This window comes from Synchiropus splendidus, chromosome 3, assembly GCF_027744825.2.
Source record: "Synchiropus splendidus isolate RoL2022-P1 chromosome 3, RoL_Sspl_1.0, whole genome shotgun sequence".
NCBI classification, from domain to species: Eukaryota; Metazoa; Chordata; class Actinopteri; order Syngnathiformes; family Callionymidae; genus Synchiropus; species Synchiropus splendidus.
In genome coordinates this window covers 23,660,525-23,688,374 of record NC_071336.1, presented here as the reverse complement: position 1 = coordinate 23,688,374, position 27,850 = coordinate 23,660,525, and the positions used below count along the sequence as shown (strand labels likewise).

General features: G+C 42.8%; 2 protein-coding genes across 3 annotated transcripts in view; one reads left to right on the top strand and one right to left on the bottom strand.

Moving 5' to 3' along the window:
• The window catches only part of cubn (cubilin (intrinsic factor-cobalamin receptor)), a 42,950-nt gene extending 42,292 nt beyond the window's left edge, over window positions 1–658 (bottom strand). The window contains exon 1 of the transcript XR_008414098.1: window positions 185–658. The gene's annotated coding sequence lies outside the window, so the exon portion shown is untranslated. The remainder of the gene's footprint in view (window positions 1–184) is intronic.
• rsu1 (Ras suppressor protein 1) lies at window positions 224–21,645 on the top strand. Of its 2 annotated transcripts, none has more exons than XM_053858447.1 (9): window positions 224–380; window positions 481–594; window positions 902–952; window positions 3,120–3,240; window positions 5,537–5,655; window positions 7,683–7,765; window positions 9,010–9,124; window positions 9,933–10,065; window positions 20,751–21,645. In XM_053858447.1, the coding sequence occupies exons 2-9, from the start codon at window positions 486–488 to the stop codon at window positions 20,851–20,853; spliced, it is 834 nt and encodes a 277-aa protein (XP_053714422.1). In that variant the 5' UTR covers window positions 224–380; window positions 481–485; the 3' UTR covers window positions 20,854–21,645. The 2 variants fall into 2 exon arrangements, with proteins under 2 accessions (XP_053714422.1, XP_053714423.1); XM_053858448.1 differs by having other exon boundaries at window positions 282–381; window positions 463–594.
• Window positions 21,646–27,850: the final 6,205 nt, after the last annotated feature.

Sequence of the window (27,850 nt, the reverse complement as noted above, 5' to 3'; positions counted from 1 at the left end):
TTCTTCTAATGGGTGATTCTCATTTTAACAGATTTCTTTGTCCGACAAAAATAAATCGAAAAAAAGTCATCCTGGATGGATAAGCATAGATCCAGTAAGTGAGGGAGAGTTCAGTCATCCAATACATAGTCAATTCGTCTTCCCTAAAGAAACGGAGAAGAAAGCGCATAGAACACAATAGTACCTGCTGCGCTTGTTGCGTCTTTCTGGCAGAAATCATTCGGAGCTGAAGTGATGTCACAGGCGGCTAAATGTATCCAGGAACTGGAAATCTCCTTTTATGGTGTGTTGGCGTTTCTATCAACTTCCGGTAGCTTTAGCTTCGACGCTCAGATCATAAACTGAAAAGAAATCGACTTTTTCTGACGTACAAGATACAGGTAACACACACAGCCAGTTATATTCTCAAGGTCCAATTCAGCCCTCATCTCATTTGAATCGCGTGTGTTTTTCCCTCGCTGGAATTCGTCTTCGGGGCAGAGAGAATGTCCAAGTCTCTGAAGAAGATCGTGGAGGAGAGTCGGGAGAAGAATCTCCCCGAGGTGGAGATGTGTGACAGGGGCATTTCGAACATGCTCGACATCCCTGGCTTGTGTAAGAACCCACTTTTATGAAGTTGTAACGCCAACCAAAAGCGACTTGGACCGCGGTCAAACGCGTCTGTTTCTGTTTCCTGTATCCGAGGTGGAGCGACAGGTCATTGATGTGTAGTTACAAGTTCAGTACTTTGAAGACTTTTCTCGGTCATAATATTTTCTGTGGCAAATTACAAACACACTATTCTTTAAACCATTTATATTGTTACAATTTCCATTTTGTTATTGCTTTTCCTCGTGATGTTTATAACGTTTGCCCAGTACATCTATACGTCACTGTTCTCATTCTTTTTCTTTTCTTTCAGTCAGTCTGTCCCACATCACTCAGTTGGTCCTGAGTCACAACAAGCTGACAGGTGAGATGGCTCTTTTTAACCGCACTATCTCAGCAGCCTCCTTAATGCTTTGAGATGATTTCTAATATCTGATTAGTGTCACCTCATGTTATGACACGCTCATGTTATGTCATTGTGTGTTTTTGGGATGACACATCTTCTTGCCTCTGTAAATATTAGTCATTTAAATCTGGAGATCTGCTGCAGAGCGATCATCTGTCTGTCTGTCTGTCTGTCTGTCTGTGATCTATCTATCTATCTATCTATCTATCTATCTATCCATCCATCCATCCGTCTATCTGTCTGTCTGTCTGTCTGTCTGTCTGTCTATCTATCTAATGTATAAGTATGTTAACATATTTCAAAATAGGGAAATAAAATATGGTGGAAAGAGTGAACTGTTTCTGCCATTGAAATGTTGTGCTAGTTGTGTCAATAGAGGGCGCCACAGAAAGATAAATACATCGACTTGAGGTAGCGTCTACTTGTGAAAAAACGCAATTTTAAATGCTGACATTAGGAGTGATGTCTTGATGTTTTTCTGTCCATTTCTGTGCATGTCTGTGGTTCTCTGATTGGGTGGAGAAAATAATCCACAGACGATGTTACTGTCATTCTGTATGATGTGTAGTTTGAGATTGAGGTCAGATAAGTCCCTGGCAAAATGACTGGAAGTCGCTGATCACTTGTGTATTCAGTGTCATCCCTGGCGTGTGTGTTCTTGTCATACAACAAGTTAATCTGGGTGCTCCCACAGGTCACTCTAATTGGCAATGTGCTGTATGGAAATCAATCAATATCAATGTTGTTTGCTCGACCTAGTAGATACTGTAGGTGCTCGTTTCACGCTGGAGGTTGCTGTGATCCATTAATTGAACCGTGGTCAGCGGTCCACAAAGAAAGGCCAGCGAAATGAAATTGATTCCGCACATCCTCAGGTGACCAGCGGGTCTTTTAAATCCAGACACTCCGGAGAGCGAGCGGCTGTCTCTTTGTTGTCGTAAACAGCGGGTTTGAGACAAACAAACTATTCAGCGGGGATGTTCAAGCGTGTCAATATTAAGATGTGGATCAACATTTTGGAGAGTTGTTCTCTATACATCAGTCTGTCTGATTGGATGAGCAAGGTCATTGATTTGATGGGAAGAGGGGCTGTAAACAAAGAAATGAGTTTACTGTTATTTAAGTCATTATGCAGTAGCAATAGAAAACCTGCTTCTGTATGAGCATCTTAGCGTTGTACATTTCTGCCCAATCTAAAAGAGCCATTATGGTGCTGGCACCTTGCACAAACATGCAATAACCACAGTTCACTGAGTTTATAGTTCTTACATTGGGAAGAGAGTCGGCGCCACCAGGGAAAACAAGGGAAAAACCCGAGGGACAAAAAGAAAAAAGACAAATAATTATTAAGTTGGATGAGGCTCAGAACAAGTCCTGCTGCTGTTCAGTTAGGTCTCTTTTTTTTTGGTTTTCTTCAAGTCATAGTCCTGAACTTGGATCAGGGTGTGGTTCTAGAACATCTGTCCAATCTGTATATTTGAACTGCTGCTGGTATTAAAGTAGCATCAGGAGTTACAGTGATTGATTGATAAAACACGTGTGTTAAATTTCTCCAACACCAAGTTCAGCCTGGCAACACTGGAGAGAGCAGGGTGTGTTCAGGTGCAAGAATAAACATCGTAGTCATTGCCTTTAGCATGTCTGGTGACAGGAAAGTCTGTGACTCTAGGCTGGTGTCAGTTAGTTGGAGGACTGATTATCATGTGGGGACGTGCAGTATGTCTAGCCCTGTCATGGAAAATCTCGTCTAAATGTCTGACTTGTGAGACCTCTGCACTCCAGTGTGCTCGGTTCTGACTGATACAGTATCAGTATGCTTGGAGCCCATCTCCTCACCACTCATCCTTGTGGCAGGATTCAAGGCAGCATCCGCTTACTCTGCTTTTATTTCCCGCCCTGCCTTCATCTGTCTCGCCCTCAATGGCTCAGCTCGGTAATCCAACACTGTGTCCCCACCAGCCCATTGATCTGTGGCCTTCTCTGGGCCGTATATATGACGGAGGAAACCATGTGGACCCGTGCGTGAAACCTGTTTTTAAAAAGTGGCTCACTAAATTCACAGTTCTTATTATAACAAGTGTCTGACATGCTGTTGATACCCTCTCCTGCATCTGACTGCTTCCAGCTGTGCCCGCGAACATCTCTGATTTGAAGAACCTGGAAGTTCTAAATTTGTTCAACAATCAGATCGACGAGCTGCCCATGCAGATCAGCAGTCTTCAGAAACTCAAGCACCTCAACCTCGGGTACGTGACGCACACGACAAAAGCTTGCTTGGTTCTTAAAAGGCGAGAAGGTTTGTATGACGGCTACATTATCCCACAGCTGTCCAAACAGACTGTGCTCTAAAGGATCCAAATCCTGCTTCAGTAGCAGGTGATGCCTGAAACCCCTTACTTCATACAATGTTTTATTCACTAAAAATAAATACATTTTTATGTTAATTCACTGTGAAAATACTGTCAAAATCCACGCTACAATTTCTGTGTTTAACCCTGATACAGTATTGTATTATTTTATTCAATGTAGTGCAAATTTAACTGCATAATGGAAGTATTTTAATAGGAACAGAATCAATGCTTTATTAAGAGGAACAAAATGAAACAGATGAGAACAAAAATATTGTCCAAAGTTGTAGTTTCAATGAAGAATACATAAACACTGAATCAAAACTTCATCTCAGCAATTGAAATTAACTTTAAAAACAATAATCAAAATACATATATAGAAGGGCATCTAAAAAAAAATCCTGCAAAAATTAGATATATTTTTTTTGTATGCGATTTCAGGAAGTGAAGCTCATCCAATGAGTCAAATATTTCTCTGTTGTCTCATGATTTTTGGTGATTATAGTTTACTGATAATTAAAAACCCTAAATTAATTGGCTTGGAAAACAATAATATTTGATCAGTGAAAATACTAATTTTTTTTCCAAATCACTCACTTCTGAAAACTATGTTAACTTCCATGCACTCAATGCATGATACCAAGATTTGATTTGACCTTGCTCTAAGTTATAGTACATTTTTAGATGTAACTGTATTGAATGTGATTTTAATAAACTCAAGAAAGGCCTTCTTCTTTTCATCTGTTCTTCTTCTTTGTTTGATAGATCATTTAGTAGGAAGATGTTGAGGCTAGTCCGGGCAAGTTCTTTACTTTGTTATGCAACCTAATGTAACATCTACTATTCACCACCAAAAAAAATTGAGAGTACAAGCAACCACTCTTGAACTGCGATGACAAAAGGAAGAATAAATCTGCCCCCTGTCACAGTATTTTTCATTAGTGGTTTTCAAAACATTTTCCTTGAAAACAACACACAGATTAAGGGGTGGCATCCTGGGTTCAAATCCAAAATAGTTACAACAGCTATAAAGGGAGGTGCACCATAGTGCTGCTTGACTTCAAAACACCTGCTGTATTTATTTGCATCACGAGTTTTACGCCTTCGTGTAAGTGTAATGGAATGCTCTCGTATGATGTCGTTCTTTACCTCTGACTGTGGTGATAAAGGCGTTTCCTCTCCACACACAAACACACCACAACACAATAGAGAGTTCAGGTATCGTCCAGCATTATATTCCCGTCCTCCCTCAAGGCCAAGTCTCCCTACCTCCGTCCACTGTCTTGCTCATCACCCACTTCACATGTGGTCACTGGCTTCCTTCAGACTCTTCTCCCAGTAAAACACAAATTGCCCCCTCAGGCTGTCCCAGCTCAGAGTTGGCCAGTTATTTTGAACCCTTGAGCCTCTATGTCTGTGTGGGTTCATTAGACTGCACAGCCAGACGCCAATCAAATTAGGGAGCGAGAGCGCTTGATAAGAGGAGGGTCTAATTGGTTCAGTTGGAGTTTGACAGAGCTCAGTCTGACTTTACGCTTTAGTCCAGCTCTCCGAAAAAGTGATCCATACATCTCACTTAAAAGTCGACGCGATGTAAAGTCTGCCTGCAAAACTCATATCCTGCATGTCTGTTCCAGTTTCAAACCCTCGCGTGGCTAACAAGGAAGGTTTGTCTGTCGCCTGTTTGCCGCTGTAAAGATGAGTGCGGGGGGATTACAAACCGTCCTGGAGTGTATTGATCAACAGACAAACATCTTCTGGAGAGTGTAAGCCTCTGACTGCAATTCGAGTTGGACATTTCCATTTGTTTGCTCGCTCCTGTAAAACAAAGACGGGTCACCGGGCCGAGTCTTGTATTTAACCTCTGCTACGTGTGTTTGTCAAACGAGATTATGCACTTCCCTCACACACACACACACACACCCACGTCATTCTTGAATCTGTCTTGTGTGTTAATCTGTCCTTCAGTGTCTTTGAGCTCTGTGTTTGTTCATGGTGATGGTCACGGACGGGTTGGAAAACAGAGCTGTGAAATAAATGTTGTCGATTGTGGTTAAGGGACACGGGAATTGAAGACCTGCCAATGTGTGTTAGGTATAGCGTGTCTTTGTGGAGTTTTGCATCCGAATCATTCACTCATTAACATAAGGAAGAGTTTGATGACTTGGACTGGTCATTTTGATTCTGTTGACAGGATGAACCGTCTGAGTGGCCTGCCAAGAGGATTCGGTTCTTTACCTGCACTGGAGGTTCTGGACCTGACCTACAACAACCTGAACCACACCTCCCTGCCCGGAAACTTCTTCTATCTGAGTGAGCATGGACATAAGTTAAAACATATGATGCAACGCACACCACTCTGTTCTCTTCTGTAGTGTCAGTGCCTCGTCTTTAACTTTGTGATGGTGGTACACACACACACACACACACACACACACACACACACATATATATATGTACATATATATATATATATAGTAGCTACAATTTTTTCTCAAATTAAAAAGGATTTTTACAGCACTTTAGTTGAGGTTCCTTTGGTGGTGTGGCTTTTGAAGAACGAACAAAGTGTGCTGTTGCTTAACAAAGGTTGAAAAACCCTATATATACTATATTGTTTACGGCTAGGCACCTTGATACAATGTGCTCCCTGCCGTAACTATGTTATCCTGAAAGAAAAAAGTGGCTTGAACTTTGCAACTGCAACACAAGATGCTGATCGTATTAAACATGTCAACACAACGTTTTCACCTCTTTCGCTAGCAAACATTGGGGTGGCATTTTATTCAAAACTAATCTAATAAATTTGACGTTATATCATTAATTAATCATGTTTACTCACATTTAAATATGTGATACCATCACGATTTTAAGTTGAATCTCTGCATATAATCTCCAACATCAGCGTGGAAGTCCTCCAGTGATGAGTAAACTCTTTCCTGCACTTTTTCTGCTTCTCGCCTGAAGTTTTTTAAACTTCATTTTCCATTCATCATGGATGTTCGTGTAATGTGCTGCTGATTGACTATTTTGTCCAAGGTCTCCCCTTAGAACTGGTAAAAGTTTTGTAGTCAAAACCACAACAACTGAGACCAAGAGATTATTGAGACTAGACAGTACCAAGACCGAGATAAGACCAAGATCTTTGGAGGTTGATACTGAGCAGGCTTTTAGTTAGGAGGGCGTCTGGGCGTCTGCAAAACATAAAAAAATGGACGCCAGATTCTAGGCCATATCTTGGCGGCCAGATTACGCCGGCATATGGCGGCCAAATTACGGTCGAGAATCTGCATCCATTTTTTTCATGTTTTGCAGACGCCCAGACGCCCTCCTAGCTAATAGCCTGTTACTGAGACAAGATCAAGACAATATATGGAAGGAGTCTCAGAGGATGCAGGCTCACGTAGGTTAACCATTCAGGTGTCACCTGAAACAAGCAGCACCAGTCTGACAATGAACAGTCTTCCGACACCTTGTTGGTGTTTGGGTATCCTCCAGATTAGCTGCTACAAAAACTGGCCCCTGCTGTGGCCCTTTAGTGGATCAGTTTGTTCTAGTCGTTCTAACAAGCACTGCTCATTCACCCTCCCTGCCCATCCCATCGTGGTGCTTCCCAAGGAAACCACAGAGACCTGGATTTATTTAGCTCTGCTCCATCAGAGCCATCACTTTGAACCACTTTTCAGGGCGTAATCTCCAGTGGAGCTTCTTCTCCCTCCAGGGGTGATTACTGATTCAATCATGTCGATCCCTTTCTCTCTTAAGGTCCGTCCATCCTTGTCTTTCGTAACATTCCCTCAAACAATGTGCTGGAGAGCTTCATCCTTCAATTCTTCTTCATTTCACGGGGAAGTCGCGGATCTTCCTTTGATGGATGGTTTCCGCTGGAAATATTTGACTTAATGAAGCTGTTTTAGAGTTCCTTTTCTCCCGCTAAGTCTCCGGACAAATGAGCTCAAGACTTATTGGAAATGCTGCTGGTGAGATCCGGGTTCTTGGAGCCGCAGGGCCATCGGGTACATTAGTCATGTACAGCGTAATATGGATTTCACATTAAAAGATGAATTGGACGTAACCGCGGAGGCAACTTTTAGCTACGTCTGCTTCAGTGAGAGCAGATGCTCCTCTTGTAAGATTTTATAAAGTCTGTCCACGCGTACAAATGCGTGTGTTGTCCTGCTGGACGAGCCGACGTAAATCCTTGTTAGAGCTGCGCCGTCTGGATTGATTGTATCCACGGTGTGAAGAGCTGTTATTAATCAGGTTTGACTGGAGGTATCGATCATATTCCAGACTGATTAAGACTGACGCATGCACACTAACGGTTTGTGTCTTCGCAGCCACCCTTCGAGCTCTGTATCTGAGCGACAACGACTTCGAGAACCTGCCGGCCGACATCGGGAAGTTGACCAAACTGCAGATAGTAAGTTAGTTTAGGGAGTTGTTGATTCATTACCCGCTGAAGTGACCCACCTTAGCAGTTCAATAGCGAGCGCTTGAGGGAGATGATGCCTTTGCTGCTTTAGCACTTTCAGTTCAACTGCAGTGGACAGCAGAATTGGGCTTCAACAGTGAGCGCTCTGTTTTTGGTTCACCTCTACAACACAGTCTCAGGGTTTGTGATATTAGTTTGAAACAGCCTGGACTGTCTGATTTCATCTTAAAGGAAAAACCTATTTTCACCAGCATATGTGAGGTCGTGGGGGCAGCGGCAGTGAAGAAGCCCAGATTGTCCACTCGTCCAGCTCTTCAGGGGGAATATTAATATCAATAGGGTAATATAGGATAATCTATATGATGAATGTCTAGGTGACATGCATGAACTATTCAGTGCTTTATTCTGGGTCTGCCCCAGGGCCTCCTCCCAGTGGGGCGCACGTGAAACACCTCGCTAGTGAGATGTACAGGGCACATCTTGACCAGATGCCAGAGTCACTGCAAGTGGCTCCTTTTGATGTGGAGGACTAAAGCTGAGTCTGCAGGTAGTACAGACACTCAGCAGAGAAAACCCATTACGGCCCGAAGTTTGTGACCGTTGTTCCTTAGAGCAGTGATTCTTAACCATAGGGCTAGGGCCCATGGTTGGGCCGCGAGCGCCTCCTAGCGGACCGCTAAAAGTTTTTCTGTTTTACACATTTGGGCCGTGAGGGCTGCGAGACGCTCGGTTTTAATACATTAGCGTGGCAGTAGTGTGTCACTGAATTGATTTGACAGCTGCAAATCTGTGATAGTTAACAACAATGGAGAAGTTCTTGAAAAGAAAAAAATATGAAGAAAGTGCCTGCCCTCATCCCCCAATAGTAAAAAGTGTTCATGAAAGCAATTGTTGAAGTTTTAAAATTAATTAGAATTTTTTATGGCGATTCTTTCAGTTACACTTACTTACATCTTCTATGGAGTTTAAATAAAATATGTAATTTTTATGTGAGTTTATTCAGTTTTTCCAATTTTTTTCAACAGTTTGCATCAGGTGCATTTTTCTTTAGTAAATTTGATGAATATGACTCTCACCTGGTTCTGCTGCTGGATGGACTTTTTGAAACAAATATCTTTGCACTGATCACATGGTTTCATGTCATTTCACCAGTAAGTAGATAAAATATGGTTATTGAAAGAGTCATGAATCGGTTCCATTTGTTGACATTAAAAATGTTTTCTCTTTTTCAGCTGAGTCTGAGGGATAATGATCTGATCTCGCTGCCTAAAGAGATCGGGGACTTGGCTCAACTCAAAGAGCTCCACATCCAGGGCAACAGATTGAGAGTCCTGCCTCCAGAACTCGGTATGAAGACACACTTGATCATGACTGAAACCTCTCAGCAATATATCCTGCTCTAGGACTGTAGATAAACTATTATAACATTTTTATTTCTGAACTTGAATTGGGTTTTTCTATAGTCCCTAGTTGGACTCTGTGATTTCCTTATATAAGTGGGGGTGTAAGAAAATATCAAGACGCTCAAATATTGCAATTCTAGATTTCGTGATATTGTATCAATATTTTTGATGAAATATCGCAGTGCTTGTCTGCATTTGTTATGTGTTTAACACTAATGTTTTCTTTCTGTATCGTTATTTTTGTTGTTAAGCGCTTCATTCCTCCGCGGAGTTTGGAATTTAACTGAACGTCTTACTGGACTGACATCATGATAATAAACTTGATGTCATGCACATAGTATTGTACTGCATTATCAGATTTCCTCCACAAAATGCTGGCTCTTATTACAATATATTACTGAACTTACAGTATCGCAATATATCACAATGTATTGTATCATCACTCCTGTATCGGGATACGTATCGCATCGCTAGATATCTGCCAATATGCAGCCCTGTATATAAGTGTTATATAGTGAAGATAAGCATGATCTGAGGAGCAAAAAACATGTCATGTGGTTTGAGTTCGTGCTTCATTGGTAAAAAGTTTGCGCCTGTTCACTAAAATGAGCTGACCTTCCCTGCATGAAAGTCCCTAACTTATCCCCAAAACTCTTCAGAATCGCTCTGGTTATTGACTTTCTTTGCACTCACTTCTTCTTTGTCATGCTAGTCTGCCACATTTGACATGATACTTGTGTGTATTTGTACAGGTAATCTGGATCTCATTGGGCCAAAGCAGGTGTTCAAAGCAGAGAACAACCCATGGGTTACTCCAATCGCCGACCAGTTCCAGCTGGGAGTCTCCCATGTTTTCGAATATGTTCGCTCCGAGACTTACAAGTAGTAAGTTTTCCCTTCTTCTCTAACACATGTGAAACACATGGATTTTACTCTGGGATCTACTGAGAGTATGTGCGAGTGTCTTGGTGTTTGGAAGAGAATCATGTAAATCTTTTGATAAAGCGGATGCTGGAACTGATCCCTGTTAGAATGATGGGTGGGGGCACTACATTTGTGTGCACATTGTATTGTGTCTCTACAGCATACCAGATTATTTGCATGTATGCCAACCAACCATAACATTATGTCCACTGGGTTTGAAAAATGGGTCCCATGTTGAAGGCGGGGTTTTAACAAGTGCTTTGGAATGAGAAGCCTGCACCCGAGCCACAAGAGGACAGAGGCAATTCTGTGCAGAAGTTGTAGCCCAGTCTAACAGATGGGGGCGCTGGCACAGCGCTTCTACATGCCTATCTGTTGGTGGTCATAGACGGTGGTATGGGTCTGTAGTCTATAAAGTGTTTACATTCAGTCAACCTTGTGTATATCATAAAAAAGCATGCCAAACCATGAGAGTTTTTTGTTAAAATGAAACCATTCGTTCATAACTATCAACACAGAACTGATGCCTTCTGAATGTGCTTCTGCGACCACTTACACTTGTCTGCGAAGACAGTAAAACGTGAGCTGGAAAAACACCAAGAAGATTGCAGCTGATAAAAAAAAAAAAAAAATCCAAATGAGTATCCTCCCTGCCAACATCACTGACGGCCAGTGCCAAGCAATTCTCTGATTTGAGCAGTTACCGCTGTGGAAAAAAACAAAAAAACTCGAGCGAGGAACGTGTGTATTCGCCTCTCCATGTGGCCGTTTTCACCACTCTTTTTTTAAAAACTTCTGTTCCAGACAGCACTTTATACAGTTGTAAAGCCCAGACAGTGAGAGACAGAGCAGACAGAGGAGGAACACACACACACACACACACACACACACACACACACACACACACACACACACACACACACTGAAAGACACTGACTGTTTTTAGACAGATGTTACAGTTTCCTTCCAAGGAGATCTTCACACCTGACTAAATGTCCCTCACCTACACACGTATGCATACACACCCGCACACACACACCCATCTGTCTTCACCTGCAAATCTCATATTGAGAGTGTGTTTTGATGGCTAAAGTGTGAAAAGTAATTATAGCTTTCTTAATTTGTATTTGCCTCGTGAATTCTCACTTAATCTCTGCTACATTAGGCCACTCAGTCAAAGACAACCTGTCAGGTTGGTCTCCAAGTGGGCTTTGGTAGCTGCAGTCTTCTGGTCCCTGTTTTGGCATGTTGAATTTGCCTGTCCAGTAGTTAGCAGTAGAAATCATGTGTGTGTCTTCAATTGCAGTTATCTAGCCTCTTCAGAGTATAATGGACCTCTCTGTCCACTGCCACTTTAGTCAGCTCTGAGGAGATGAGGAGTCAACCTTAAAGACAGATGCATTGAACTCAAGCTTCAGTTGCCAAATGGCAGCCACATGATTGAATAAGTCAAAATCAAAGTGTACGATAAATCAAAACATTGAAACAGTATTGCAGGGTTGATGAAACAGTGGCCTGATTTTCAGAGGCCACTAGATGGAGCTATTGGTTTAGAATTGTTGTTCAAGTCCTAAGATTTCACAGCAGACAGTGCCATCTGGTGGCCTCTGAAAATCAGGACACTGTGTCATGAAGCCTCATCTACCCTTCACTACATGTTTCTGATATAGTAAGTGCCCCGTCCACTAGATGGCAGTATTTTCAATAGGTTTACTAATTAATTATTGGGATTAGTTTGTGTTTGTGCTTAAATGAGAAAAAAAACTATTGTCCTATAAGACTGTGAGGTTGAAGAACAACAAATCTCCAAAGAACTAAATGCAGGCTAATGCTTCGGTCATAAAAAGACCTGATGAAATCTCGATGAACTGAGTATCTGCACTTCAATTCCTGTCCATGAAAACAAGGACAGTGGTTGGTTACAAAGAAGAGCAAGGGCGAAAACCAACTTGTCCGACTTGCTTTGGGGAACCTAGCAGGAAAGGGTGACTCGTGGTTCGACTGTATGAGAAAGGAAAATGCCATCGCAGTTTCCCAATATCCAACAAAATAATATATTAAGTATATATTAATGAAGATATCTAACTCATCTTCTAAAAATATCAGTTTTATCTTTTGAATCATCAACACTACTGTGTCAATGGCTGACATCATCCTCTCACGGAAATCCAAACCCATATTCCCCTCCGCATTGTAGATGGTTTACATTCAGAGTGTGTGCTGGATCATACCCAAGCAGTTCTGCTCTGTGAAGTGCAGCACGATTCACATACATGGCAAAGACCACTTCCTGGTGGTTTGCTCATATTGCACCCTCTGTCTCCAGTTCTCATGCTTTTCTGAGGAGCTGATCTTACTCATGAAACCATGGGGAGGGCTCAGCATAAATACAGCTTTTCCTTTTCTCCCATTTGGGTTTGAACGGTGTATCCCTGTCTTGTTTAAAGAAAAACAGATTTCTCTTGTGTACTTTGGTTACAATTTTTATATATTACATATAAAAACAATATTCTTTCACCGCCAACCTTACTGCAACCCGAACGTTCCTCTGCATGTTCTAATGCAGTGATTCTTAATCATACGGCCGGGGCCCAAGGTTGGGCCGCGCTAAACGTTTTCTTGTTTTACATATTTGGGTCGTGAGGGCCGCGAGACGCTCAGTTTTACTATTTAGCCATGTGTAGTGGCAGTAGTGTGTCACTGAATTGGCTTGACAGCTACCAAATCTGTGATAGTTAACTACAATGAAGAAGTTCTTGAAAAGAAAAAAATGATAAAGAAAGTGATTGCGCCCCCCGACAGTAAAAACTGTTCATGAAAGCAGCTGTTGAAGCAGTTTTGAAAATGTATTAGAACATTTTATGCTGATACTTACATTTACACTTTACTTGCACCTTCTTTGGAGTTTAAATCAAATATATTGTTTTTAATTTACGATATTTAGACATAGTTTTATTATATTTATTTTATTCTGATTGTTTTTTTTTCCAGAATTTGTCTTGGGATAGGTGGGCCCCAAGATCAAAAAGGTTAAGAACCCCTCTTCTAAAGGTCACTTTAATACGACGATTTAGGTTCTTCAACCTCTTGTTGAAAGCATTACTGAGGCCAAACAGTGTTCACAGGCCTGTATGGAAACTAGCAAGGACTTGATGGGAAGAAGAAAAGAAAAGTACGAACGCACTTCAGTGGGATCAGTCTGGGAGTCTAAAAAAGAACACTCACTTCTCGGGGAACAATGAATAAACCATCTTCATCATCTGCCAATAAAGTGATCAAGCGGCTGAAGTCGGTGATCAGCAGGTCATTAGACATCTCTCGTGCTTCAGCAGAAATGATTTGAGGCCTATTGATTATGTCATCTGTAACTGTCTTGTTGTCTATTAAGAAATCCATCCGACTTTCAAACGCAGCATTTTTCCCTCCTGCAAGTTTCCACTGAAGCCTAATTATCCCGCGCACAAGCGCAGTAAAAAGGCTCCGAGGTCAAATGATGAGTCTTTGAACGTCTCAGCATTTACACTTGTCTGAGGTTTTGGAGCTTGGTTTTTTTATTTATTTTATTCCAGAACTCCACAGGACTGAGGGTCAGCAGGAACTGCACCAACTCATGATGAATGGGATTTGCCAACACAAGCTAAAAGGCACACTTGTTTGTCATGGATCTTAATTAGAATCTTCTTGTCTCCTCTCCCACGTTTGCCAGCCTCCTCCCCTCCCCACCCCCCGCCTCTTCTCTCCTTCCGCTGGTGCTTGAAAAGAAACTAAGTAAATTGCTTGGCAGCCCTGGTAAAGAGGAGGTGGCTGAGAGCGGAGAGACCCCCCCTTGAGATCCATGGCCTTTGGCCTTCCCGAGCATTTATCACACTCTCACTCATATTTCTAATTTTCCCTCACACACACACACACACTCGCACGCACACAGATGTGTAGATCAAGTATGGCCGTAAAAGCAGAGCAATTACTAATTTCCGATATTTTTTTTCTCCACAAACCGGCAAACTGACTCCAAACTTTGTCGTGATTAATTAAGCCGTGTGGAATAGTTGAGCTCCATGAAGACATAATCTGGAATCTGAATCCATTGGCCTCTCATCCTCTGCCTTTAATTGGCCCTAACAATTCATCACCCCAGCTGCACATGAACATGTCGGCCTCGCCGAGAAAGTGGAAATCTTTAGGTTGATCGCATTCACAACCGGAATAAGAGTAATGGAAGCTGCGGCTGTGCGACACAAACAACTCCTTCGGCCTGGATGAAAAATGGACCTCTGTTTGCATGAAAGAGAAGAGAATTATTAAACGGTCACACTGAAGACTCATATTTTATTTGACCCGCTCCAAAAGTTCACGAGCGGATTGTTTTTTTTTAGTCTTTGTTTATTTGTACCAGACTAGCTGACCTCACTGCACCTGCGTCCCCCGCTGTCCGTTCCACTTCCTGTCTGCGTCCAGAACATGTTTACAAGCCTTACTATTCGAGATGTAGTGGTTCTGTCAGTGATGGGCAACCGGCAAAGGTCGTGGCAAAGGTCACCACAACCGCTGCCTTGTCGCATTGTTGTCCACGGGAAGGGCTACTTTGCCTCAATGTGAATGACTCTTGTAGTTTTAACTACTTTTCCGACGACCCCTCTGCTTGGCCAAGTCATTCACAGTAGTCCTGTGAATTGATTGACAGGTTGTTGTAACACAAAACCTCAACACTTTCCCTCTAGGCACTCTGGTTTCCTCCCACAGTCCAAATAGCACAGAGTCTCCTATAAAGAGATTATGGCAGACCTAGCAGGGTTTCTGCCACAAGTTTTTGAAACTGTGAAACCGCTACAACACAGAACAAAACCCATCCAAGTGATAAACAATGAATCAGATGAGGTTTTATCATTTGCTGAATTGATGACAATAAAAACACTACTTTTTAATCGTGAGAAGTAAATCTGTCTTCAATCTGCAGCTGTCCTCACACACTCTGTCTCTTCATATGTCCGTAATGCGCGACTTGAGTTCCGCAAGCAACAGACTTCAATCACTAGATTTTTTTAGTGAAAAACATGCCGAATACCGTCATCTTCATGTCCACCTCTATGATGCGTTACGTGTTGTCTGTTTGTATCGATGTTTCCTCTTCATTTAAATACAACATACATATAAACATATGTCGCCAAGGCAGCTTCAACACTCTGTCGAAGCTGAAACAAGCAACACCACACTGACAGTCATGTGATTACAGTCTTAAGACACTGGACTGGTGAAAATGTGTCCTCTTGCTTGGTTGCAACAAAAACCTACACCCTACATCGCGACCCTTTGTGGAACCAATTGCCCAACCCTGCAATATGGGGCTCCAAATACTACGTACAAAGACGATGGACTGGATTTGACCCGCAGGCCTGGATTTGGACAAACGTATGCTACAATTGAGAACACGAGTAATCATGTCTGATGTTGTTCCTACAGTGAAAGTAAATCCGATTTCCTCTGTTACGAAATAATCAAATGAAAGTGTCAGCCCAAATAAAAACTGAAATGTGGAAAACTTTCAAGGTTTTAAGGCACTTTATCCTCTTACGACATGAAAGGACGTGGTGGCTGTTTGTTTGCTTGGAGAATAATTGGCCGCGTCTCTTTTACAGCGCGGACGGGCGAGTGGGAAGCTTCCGATAGACTGTGACTCCGCTGTGCATTGAGATCTAACCTTTTTAAGTTGATGGGGGAAAAGGAATATCAATATGTTGCACTTGCTGAGTCTCCGTCGATATACATAGAGAGAGGTCTGATCAAAAGTGGCGAGGGATGATTCTCTAAAAAGAATTCATTAGGATAAGGAGTTTATTGTATGTAAAACCCCTCATTTTAATGATGTTTATCTTGTGCCGCCTCCAGCTATCGAGCCGTCCATCATGAAGGAAGCTGCGCGATTCTGGCACTTCACATTGATTAATATTTTTCTGACACACTGACTGATCGCCCCCCTTCTCCGCCTCACCTCCTCCTTCCCATTCATCAATGCTGGAAACCCCAAATTATGCTAACGCCGTGCTTTCTCTTCGTTCTTTATTTATTTCATGACAGCCGCGTATTGCTCCGGCTGCTTATTGATTTAATCTTTCTTTCCTGAAAAGATAAGCGCACGATCACAAACCACTGCACGCAACTCCTTAATCAGCTCTCTGTCCTGGTAATTATGGCGCGTCCCGGCTTCTCCCACTCTTTTACTTTGGTTCTAAGTTTGCGAGCATCTCTGTGGTGCAACCTTCTTCTCCATTCTTCTCATATGAAACTGTCTTAATGCCACTGTAACAATGAAATGAGACTGAAACTGGCTTTGTGTGTGTTGTATTATGGGAGTGTAAAAACTAGATGGTTTTGTTTCTGACAGTGAGTAAAAAATGAAATATTACATTGTGGACACTCGTGATGTGTAGGTGAAGTGTCATCACACAGTATCAAAGGGTTGATGAGGTTTCATCAAACAGTGTTCTTATTTTCAGAGGCCACCAGATGGCGCTGTCTGTTGTAAATTGTTTGGACCTGAACAAATAATTCAATGAAGCCTCACATCATCTCTCAACCAAGAGCGCTATTTAGTGGCCTCTGAAAATTAGGACACTGTTTCATCAACCCTGCAAACGTTTCATCTACCTATCACTAGTGCACACGAAAGGGAGGTTAGTGAGGAGTTTCATGGACCATGATGTTTGCTGCTTATATAGTGATTTCTAGTAAGAGTCTGAAGCCTATTCGTGGCCCTCAGTCTCTGTCATCATGTTTTATTAGTGGATCTGTCAAACATTAAATACAAGTATGTCCTTAAATTATGACTTTAAATGAAAAGCATATTTGCAGATTCTTCATTTTACTATGACGCCTTGTTCATGTTGCAATAATAATTGTGACACTTGGTTGTAAATATTCTACCAGTCTGTCCTGTGAAGAAGAGTTTTGTGTTGGTCAGTAGTAGTGTATGATAAATATGCTTTTTGTTTTCAACCTTTCAATTGGAGTTAAAGTCGTGTGGGCTTCTTGTTCATTCATGGGTTTTCTGTGGGCACTCCGCTTATAGTGACTCGATGTGATGTAGGGCAGTGAAGAGCGGGGTGCAGGCAGGGTGTGGTCAGAGTAGCATCAAGAGTGAATGGGAAGCTTAATAGATTAGTTTAGAGCAGAGGTCTCCAGCATTGTGGAAAATGCGAGACACCCCAAGGTCACTGCGGGGCCTTTCACATGGACACAGTTCTGGCTTTTGAACCAGTGCAAGTGTGGGGGGACAAGTCTGTGAATATTTATCGACTGGGAGAGGAAGGTACATTGATACATTTTCTGAGGCTTTCTATTGCTGTCAAATACACAGCCAATTGCCTCATTTGTTATTTTGATATTTCAAACTGACTCACTATAAAATTCATTGATTTCAATTGAAAATGAATGTATAAAAGAAGTCACCTGGAGACAAACTGGCAACCTTGTGATCTACAAGGCTGTGTCCAAACCCCTACACTACCGCAAAATCACATGTTCACGAGCTTAAAAGTCTGTTTCGTAGAACATAAGTATCCAGTCGTTCAACCCAGAAATGAGACATGGGAAGTGTGACTAGCCTCATTTCCATGTCTCTCACTCCGATTGGGTGAGTGTTGGCAGTCCTGCAGAATATCAGAGCGAGTGTTGTGATTACTACTTTTTAGAGCCCTCCCACTTCAGTTCCGCTTAAACCAACACAGCCTGGTTCGATTGAACGCACCAAAGGTCTGAGAGTCACAAACGTCACCGGTTCGAGAAGCAGAACCGTGTCTTGCCATCAGTTTGCAACACACTTCCGAAGTAACTTGTATACATTAAAATGGGTGACTTGCCTGGAGCCTGCAGGGTTGCTGTAGACAAGGTTGTCAATGGGTGTGACTAGGAATGAGAAGATCAGAAGTGAGTATCTCACAGCTTGTGTGGAGAAGTCTGGAGACTAAGTTAGGGTGGACAGATGGTTAGGACCATGGAGAGGGGAGACAGGGTTCAACCGGAAATGTTGGAGGTGAAGAAGAGGCACACAACCAATGAGGTTCATGGATGTAATGAAAGAAGCTTGAATAACCTTTAGATATAAATGCAATAGAAAACATCTGATAAATTGATGTGGTGATTCAGTGGTACACCAAACCCAAACACAAGCATCTGCTGCGACGGCGGACTCGCTATTGAACGCAGCTTAACTCACCATACAGGTTCCCGAACAACCTTAACCCCTCATGTCACCGCCGGGCAAATCTGTCTGTTGTTTCTGGTGATGACTCAAACTGAAATGATGTGCCGCGACATCAGCGCACACGAACGTCACCGAGGACACGCGGTTTGTGTCACAACAATTGACGTACACTGTGTTTGGTGTAATTATTCTTTCAGAGGGGTTGAGGGTTAATAATAGTACTGGAAGGATTAGCTGCAGTTGTGTTACGAAACTGGACCAATATCTTTTTTTCAAGCACATTTGAGGCATCAGTGCAGAACTTTTTCCCTGATGTCTAAGCGTATGTGTATAGATTCGACTTAAATTTGATCATTCTGGTGTCAAATATTAAAATGCAATTAATTATTGGCTTTATTGTCGTCGTCGGAGAATCACAGAAAACCCGACTGCTGTCGGTCCCAGGTCCAGCTGAGGTCTTAACTCCTGTAGGAGGAGTGAGAAAGAGTGGAGTGGCTGCGCCCTACACTGAGTAAGCAAACATCTCCATGTCCACCGACAGATGGTTGACAATGACAACAATTGTGTTACCATGGTGAAGCAGTTCCTCTCTTGGTCATGCTGTCTGCCTGGGCCTGCTGACTCGGAGATGGGCTGCAGATATTAGGAAAAATGGCAGTATTTCATTTCCATTTGACAGTGTTGACATGAGTTTGAGGCGGAGAAAGGAGCGGAGGATACAAGGACGTTCAATCATCAGCTGACAGCTTCTCCCTCTGTGGATAAGTACTGACGCGCTACAGTGTGGACTGCAGAGGAGCACAGGCAGCGCCGAGGACTTCTGCTCTTCAGCGATATCACACTCCGAATCTTTCCTCTGGTAAAAGTGTGCCGTCTCGCTCGCTGCAATAAAGGAGAGGCATCTGCTGTCGTGGTGAACATTATTGCACTGCTAAAAAAGAACACAACTTTATATTGTTTATACGTCAGCAGAGGCACATAAACACAGATCCAGTGAAGACATTAGGAGCCTCCTGTCACTGACGCTTCTGTTAACAACAGTGATGGAAGTGGCAGCTAATACATGGTGTTCAAGTATTTACATGGCTCATCGTATATTATTGTGTTATAGAGCGAAGTCTAGAAGCTGGGATTGTTGTCTATCTAACGTTAAGTGCCGTGCGCGAGGTTTATGGTGGCAATATAGAGTTTGTCAGGCAGCCAAGCACAAAACCTGGCGAGGGCTTCGTTCTGTTCCTCATTGCCTTCGATGAGAACGCTGTGTCTGTCCAGAGGAGCTGGAACATGATAGTGGGAATATTCCCATCCTGCCCAGGAGAGGTACTGTTGGTCCTCTAGTCCTGTTGGGCTGTATTTACACTGCACAAGGCGCCATCTCATCAAACAACAAAGTTAGTACAAATGGACACAGAACAGGTCTGCTTTCGTTTCCCAGGTTTGAAGTGCATTGATCTCTTTGTAGATCAGGATAGCCAGAACTGGACCAATCTCAAGTCAATTGTCAGAGAAATTTGTTATGTTTTGTGGGGACATTTCATTGACTTTCATGCTTTCCTCTGCCTAAACCTAACCATGCAAAAAATGCTAACCTGAACCAGCACTCTGTACCAAACTGAAACTCAGTTATTTTGAAGCCCTCATCCTCAAATTGAGATTTAACGTTGTGGGGTCCAGCAAAAGGGCCAAACAAAGGCATAATGGCCCCTGAAGGAAGTATTTTCCCCAAAACTCGCCCCCCTAAACATACAGGCACACACTCAGGGCAATGAGCAATTTTGAACATAGACGTTAGAAATAGAAGTTAAATAGAAGTTCAAGGCGAGTGTTGCATATTGCAAGACCGAAAATGTTTCATGCTTTCATCCTTCTGTTTCCACACAAAATCAAAGTTCTTTTCCCAAAACAAAACATTTTTTTAAACATTTTTGTTTCTGTTTTCATTGGCGCCACAAGGGCAGTCATTAAAAAATAAAAATAACAAAATCATAATAATAATAATTCTGTTTTCATTTAGTTTTCCAGAAAACTGTTCTTATTGTTGGTTTATTCTTGTGAGGCTGACATGTGACACGGATCGCAAACATTCAGGAGCCTGAGTTTCTCCACGAGGGCCATCATTCCAGGACCCATTCTAAAAACAGTTGACCCAGTGTTCGTGGTCTGCCCAGTCAGGTGAGGAGTTCTTGGTTGGCCTGGGCAGTGTCCTTAATAATTACTGTTGACTTGTTTGCTCATCTCAGACAGACCTTGATCTCCAGATCTGGTTTGGTTCTCCTCCAAGTTTTGTCTGGTGATAACCATGAACTGGAGCTCATGTTAAAATCAAATCTCTGTTCCTGATGTGTTGAGCTATGGACGCCATTGGGCCTGGACTTTGACCGGGCTTTCTGTCTTAGCTCTTCCCTTGTGTGTCACTGACCTTTCTGTCTCTCTCTGACTCGCTCCTCAGTCTCCATGGCAGACACATGCAGTCCAACCCAGAGCCTCCACCCAAGAACAACGACAAGAGTAAGAAGATCAGCCGTAAACCCCTGGCTGCCAAGAACAAATGAGGCGCCTGAAAATGCTCGCGTCACTGTATGTGCCTTTTTAATATTTAAAAACCATTTTATTACATGGAGAGTGTTAACTATATTAAGCCAGTTCAACCTTAATTTTAATCTTTAAACCGAGAAGAACACAGAGGCTTCTTCACTATAATGGACCTGGTCAGTGTCAACAGATCAAGAAGTGCCGTCATGAAGACTGTCTTGACTATTCCTTGTTTTGTGTTGAAACCACAGTCGACCTTCCTTCATAGAGCAAGCATTAAGTTAACTGAGTCCAAACATTTCACCTTTGTCTCCTGCAACAGTCTGCCATTGTTCTTTTCTGTGTCAGACTCTCCTACGAGTTCATTCATTTAGCAGCGACGACAGCCAGTCTGGAAATGCAAAACAGTGTCATCAGTGCACTCATTTTGTTTTGTTTTTTAAATCAAGTTAGCATCGCAGTTACAGAGGACCAGTGTGCAGGAGGACGTGGTACGTACAGTAGTTCCGTACTTTAATAGAGGCGTTTTGATTTGGAGCTGGAACTCAATCCCCTTGTGTTGTACTGCAAGTATATTTGGTTACATCGTCTTTCCTGCTTCTACGCTCTCTGGTTTCCTTATGTTGTGGTGTATTTATTTCGGAGCTGTCATGTCTCACACAGTGGTCCTGCTGTTTTTTTTTTTGTTTTTTTTGTTTTTTTTTCACAGTCCGACACATTTCAGCTTGCCAGTGTTACGATCACTGAATGTTTATTACAAACTGCCTTGTAATCATGTACACATTTATAATTTTAAATAAACAATCACTCTGATTTCTTATTTTGTTGTTGTTTATTTGTTTGCCTCACGGAGCAGCGGGATATCTGGAATCTCCAGAAAGAATATCGGTCAACATGCTCTCTCTAAAACCCTTGAATAGTGACTATTTGCTAGTGGACTTGCCTCCTATATTGATGCTGAAGTCAACCCTGACATGTTTCAATGGAGTCAAATGTTTCCTCTCCCATGTGGCGTTCCAAAAGGAGCCAGTGGGGGGCACTTTACTTCACGTACTTGCCTCCAAGAAGGTGCTGTGAGCAAAACGCATCATCAGTTGATGCTTTTTAGACTCATGTAAATGTGCGTAACCAAAGAACGCCACCCCATGACCTAACCCTAACCTCATCCGTCATCTTTCTTTTACGTGATGTATGTATGTATGTATGACGTGGCATCAGGATGTGCCTTCCAGGGTGACGCATGAGGCGTGAGAATGTGCTTCAGTAGTCAACATCTTCTGGTCATCTCCATGGGAGCAATGCATTTTGGTGTGTAAGTGCCGTGTGGTGTCTCATGAGCCAAGAAAACTCGACTCGCCGTGAGATTTAGTGAGCTGTGTTTGGCCGACCAGCTGACAGATTGGCAGATGCCGACTGGAAACGCACCATGTCATGCAACGGAGGCGTGGCGGGTGGAAATGGAACCTGTTCCGAGAGGAATGTAGCTTCCTCAATTTTGAGATTCGGTGGCAAAGAGTCACTGCAGCTGAATAGTGCCATGTGACACGATCACTCTACGAAACACAACAATGACTTTCCCTTCAAATCGACAGCCCAACATAATAGAATGTGTTTTTCGGCTGGGTTTTTTTTCCCGTCTGGGTAGCGAACAGTAGCGATTCAACACAAGTCGAAATTATTTGGATTATCCGACCCATGTTTCACACGTTTCCTTTTTATTTAATCATTTCTTTGTTGTCATTGGCGTCAAGTATGAAGTGCAGCCAGCTCAGACCGTCACCACATCACTTCAGTGTGGAGTGTGATATATTCAAAGCCACTTTTGCCCAATGCAGCCCCCCACAGTCTGAGGACGTACCTGCAGGTAAGGGGTGTCCCATTTCTGAGTTACACAAAGCCCTTAACACTTGGTTTTGAGGCTTAAGATTGTGGAATGAGCTTCAGGGAGGAATTGGAATTCACCCTTTGCATCTGCTTGTCGTGGTGAAGAAAGAGCTGAGCTAAAAGACAAAGCTCTCCATGAACTGCAGGATCTTGATCTACAGTCTTGGTCTGCGGTCACAAGAGGAGCTTCGCCGACTCTTCTCGTAGACGTGAGGAAGCATGGTAGGCAGGATGTCAGGTCTACACTCACTAGGTAGCCTGATGCTAACATGCTGACGTCTTGGTGAAAACACTGAAGAAGTTGGATTGTTGTGGCCCTTTTCAACCAATCTGTCTTGAATTGTGTTTGATGGTTAATGTCCTCACTCGTCTTTTGTCTCCGGATTCCTCCCACCCCCCCAAAAAAAGATTATAATTGATCTTATCAATTTCATACTTTGTGACCAGATGGTCCTAGTTCATTAGCTTTCCAATTTCGGAGACAATATCATGAACAAATTAAGTCTCAAGTTGAGACACAGGCTTCCAATGTTTGGATTTGCCTTCGGTTACAGTCCCGAGCCGTACTCCATCAGAGACCCCCGCCATGAGGCCGCCACACATAAGCAGTTGGAGATGATCGTCACCACGGTGATGTTGAGTTTGCTTCGACTGAGACTGATGGAACAGCTCCGTCCAGGCTGAGGAGGGAAGCTCACAGCTGGTGTTAGCTGCCTAGTGAAGAGACAAAACATTTTTTAATAACATAAATCGAGCAAAAAAAAAAGGGTGACAAATGGGTCACAAATCATCACACATACTTTGAGCCTATTTAGAGGCAGCAATTTACGCAGGCTGACAGCAGAAGGAAAAAATCTTGTCAGAAAAATGAATATATCTCACTTAAAGTAAATAAATGTTGATAAAACTGTGCATAAAGCTCACCTTTCTTTAGCTACACGCATTTGGCAGAGGGGGATATCAGTGAAATTTATTAAAACAATTCATATATTCACTTAAGTGAACGGAATGGAACTGAAGTTTTTGCATTCCAAAACATGTACCATACTGGACAAAAATAGCATTATCATAACTGATGACACTATATTACAATATGAGCAATGCATGGATGTAGGAAATTTATATGTAGAAAATTGTGCAAAAATGTAGCGTATAAAAATATTATTATTTTTAATAATAAATGTGTAATAATTAATTAAAGGACATAAGTGAATGAATGAATTTAAACTAATGCACGCAAGGATGGAAAAAATAAAGGGAAAAACATTTGATACATGTAAAAATATTAAATAATAATAATTAATAAAAGGAAATGACCAGTTTTAAAAAATGTGGATTTTCTATTTTCATTTCATTTCATTTTAAGTGTTACATAAGAAAGCTCATTGAATAAAAATACATGACTTAAACATGTGAGAAGGGAGGACATAAATCAATTTCTGTTTAACCCCCTCCTGTCCAGGCGGTGAGTCAGTTTAGGTAAAAATATCACTCCTGCCAAGTCCGTTCAAACGACAACATTGCACCTTTAACCTGATTTCCAAATCAATCCGAGCTAATTGAGTTTGCGCCTCTGATGGTTCCGAAGTTCCCTCCATCTGGTTGTCTCGGTTCAAAGGCCCATTTGTCTCAGCCAGTCTGTCGGTTACCTGACTCATCCCCGATTGTTTGCTCAGAGCTGGTCAGCGAGGCCGAGCGCGGCTCTGGGATGCATCATTATGTGCGGGGAACATTGGTCAGCAATGAGAAACTAAAGATGAGTCAGTGACCTTTTCAAAGCATCCCACACCCCCCTCCATCCCCCCGGTGCCCGCTTCGACCAGACCTCCTGCTCCTCTTCGGTGGCGTTCTTGTGCGCTGCCCCCGGTGGATGCGCTTGATCTCCATTCATCTCACACCTTCCAAGGACACAATGAGTCCCCGGCTAACCGGAGCCCATTGATTTTCAAGAGGTGATTTATAGGTGGCGTGTGTGTTGGGGCAGGTCTGATTGTCTGAGGGGGGCCGCATGGTGCCACTTTAATGAGGGCGGTGTCACGGTGCAGAGACACGGACGCCCACCGCAACCCCGGACACTGACACACAGCTCGACGTTGGGCCCCAGAGTAATACTAATATCACGGCAGACGCCTCTGACAGGAGTAAGTGGCTCTGTGCCGCAGCCCAAATGACGCCTCGACGGCTGCCGGACGCATGACGGTGCGGCTAATTGATAATAATAACAGCAAATATTTTAGCTTCTGTAGCGGTGTTTAGGGAGCGCTGCACTAGATGCTCTAGTTTGGTCCCATTCCTTATCTTATGCAACACTCCAGTGACCAACGTCTGACGCTTTATCTTCTGTTGTAATTACCTCCACCAAGGTTTTGCTTTCATTTATCCGTCTGCCATGAAGAGGTTAAAGCTATTATATTTTTGTGATGTTCCAGATTCTCATCTGGATCCTGCAGGGCAGAGGTGGGTAGTTACATTTCCTAAAGGGCCACGGTATAAACGGTAACTGTTGTGAAGGGCCATCGTGCCAAAAGGAAGGCGCCGGTGACTAAGTGGAAAAAGTAGTTACTGTTGAACCAGTACTGGCTAAAACAAAAACAGGATAAAAAAAAAATGACAGGAAATGACAACTTATCAACTAATCTGTATAGATTTAGTTAGTTAGACACCATGCAGGCTGGAAAAACAGAGGCAAAGGGCCGCATATGGCCCCCAGGCCACACTTTGCCCAGTTCTGCTGTAGAGTGTAACTGCTCTGCCCACTTTTTTCCGCCCGATTTTGTATTAGGTTATATCAGTACAAGTTTTGTAAAGTCTTAACTGCTAATGTGTCAAATTGTGTTGTTTTTTTTTTTTGGCTCTAAATCTGGAGGACAAATATAGGACTCAGATTCAGGAGCCGGATGTTGTACATTACTCGTCCGTCTAAAGAGCTGTTGGGATCAGACTAGTTTTATCCAGGGACCTGGAGTGAAGTATGCCAGGAGTCTTTAAAGTAGTGATGGGTCAATGAGGTTTCATGACACAGTATCAAAGGGTTGAAGAGATTTCATGAAACAGTGTGCTGATTTTCAGAGGCCACCAGATGGCACTGTCTGCTGTAAACTGTTTGAACTTCAACAACTAATTCAGTGAAACTTCACATAATTTCCAAACCAAGAGCGCCATCTGGTGGCCTCTGAAAATGAGGACACTGTTTCGTCAACCCAGAAATTCTGTTTCATGAGACCTCATATACCCATCACTACTTTACAGCACAACGTCAATGTGACCCCACGTTCTTGCTGGAACAACCACACATTTAGTGATGGGTAGATCATGAAACAGTATCGTATCATCTACCCATCACTACACTTGACACCTAAAGCTAAGTAGGTTCCGGCACAGGGTGGCAGAATGAGCCAGACCCCAAAAGGTGGCACTGTCAAAGTGAAGATGCGGCTAAAGGCCCATTTATGCTCCCATCTGTACTGTACTGTACCTGTCTGTTTAAAACAATGTTACTGTCACGTGCTTCCACGCAGCTTTTGCCTTGGTATTGCTGTTTTCCAATATATCCACCAGGGGGAGCAGCCCAGAATCAAAAATGTATGACAAACAACAAACTCCAAAACCAACATGGCGACTGTGAAAGAAGTATTGATAATGTACCTCTTGCACAAAAGATGAAACGGAAGCAGCGTGGTAGAAGGTGGTCGGTGAGGCCGTTAAATTAATAGCAACTGGAGGGCGGAGAATTTCCACCATTGTTATGTCTTCTTCACGTCTCAATAGAGCTACATACTGGGTAGTAACAGCAACACTGCCACCCATAGTTTCTGGTGGTACTGCTCCGTTTGGTTCGTATCCGTAAGCTTTGTGGAAACATGCAGAAATAAGGACAAAATGAACGCAGAAGGCGGGTCCATACGTAACATTGAGCATAAATGTGCCCTCAACTGGGGGCCACATAAGGATTTTCAGAATCCTCCATCCAACCATCACTACATTACCCTCCGTAGAACTTCGCCTTTACAAAAAGGAGAGACTGTAGGACGCAAAGAAAGCAAAAGACCAAGGAGATGTCAGCAATGTGATGGAAGACAGACCAGCATCATCTCTGGGGACCTGGAACAGCTCGGCCTTTCACTGGTCGACCCAACTGTGTGAAACCTGTTGGTACAGAGACCTGATGACGACCACTCGCTGCTTTTAGAGAACGATCACATACCCGACATAACCGAGACATTTCATAGGAATTGTTGGGTCGGAAAGATGCTTAAAGTTAAACCTGAAAACCCCAAGAACGAAACCTAATTCATCACCTTACAGTGAGACCAGTGCAACACTGTGAGTGAGTGAGTCCAGTGGCCCTGGGCCTTTCCTTTCCTTCTATACACTACAAGTCGGAACAATTCATCACCGCCTCTGGTATTGACACGAGTGCCAATCCAATGATCCTGCGTTACCTTTGCAGCTCATTTTCAGGGACTCTCAATAAACGAGGGCCTAACAAAGCAGAGGGGACGATATTTAGTGGCATCAGCGTCAACACAAGACAAACGACTTTGTTTCGATTTGAGCTCGATCAATTCCAGTCGAGGATGAGCGGGTGCCTTGATGCAAAATAAAGATGCATTTATTACACTATACTGAAAAAGTATTCCAAGGTGTGTGTGGGGGGGGGAGAACCTTTTTTTTAATTCATTTTGAGAAAAAAGTTGAAAAACTTTTCAGGGTCAGCAGAATGGAACATTAATTTTGCTGAACTCCAGATCTATACCAAAAAAAAAAAAAAAAAAAGGAGGCCTTTTTTGGAAGTCTTCCCATTGCTAATTTCACTGGTGCATTTGTGTACCAATTGTTGGCGACAATCCTTGCGAAAAACTGGGAGATATAATAGTAACATGTAATAGTAAGCTGGGCATGAGTCGCTTTCGCACATAGCGCCTCCTGCTGAGTAGAAAAAAAAGGACAAGGCCTTAGGTGCAGAGGCGTGAGGCAAGAAGCTCGTCGGATTGTTGACCAGGTTTGATCCACCCGATGGAGCAGCAGAACCCAAACAATTCAAGGTCTACCTAACCCAAGAACACGGTCGCGTTTGTTGCCACATGACTTGCATCATGAGTATCAGTCGTCCTCTGCTAACTTCCTGACTGA

Coding starts and splice junctions, on each gene's coding strand:
- rsu1 (XM_053858447.1), top strand. CDS start 486: ATGTCCAAGTCTCTGAAGAAGATCGTGGAGGAGAGTCGGGAGAAGAAT. Junction 7,766..9,009: donor AGTTGACCAAACTGCAGATA/GTAAGTTAGTTT, acceptor TCTCTTTTTCAG/CTGAGTCTGAGGGATAATGA. Junction 10,066..20,750: donor CGCTCCGAGACTTACAAGTA/GTAAGTTTTCCC, acceptor CTCGCTCCTCAG/TCTCCATGGCAGACACATGC.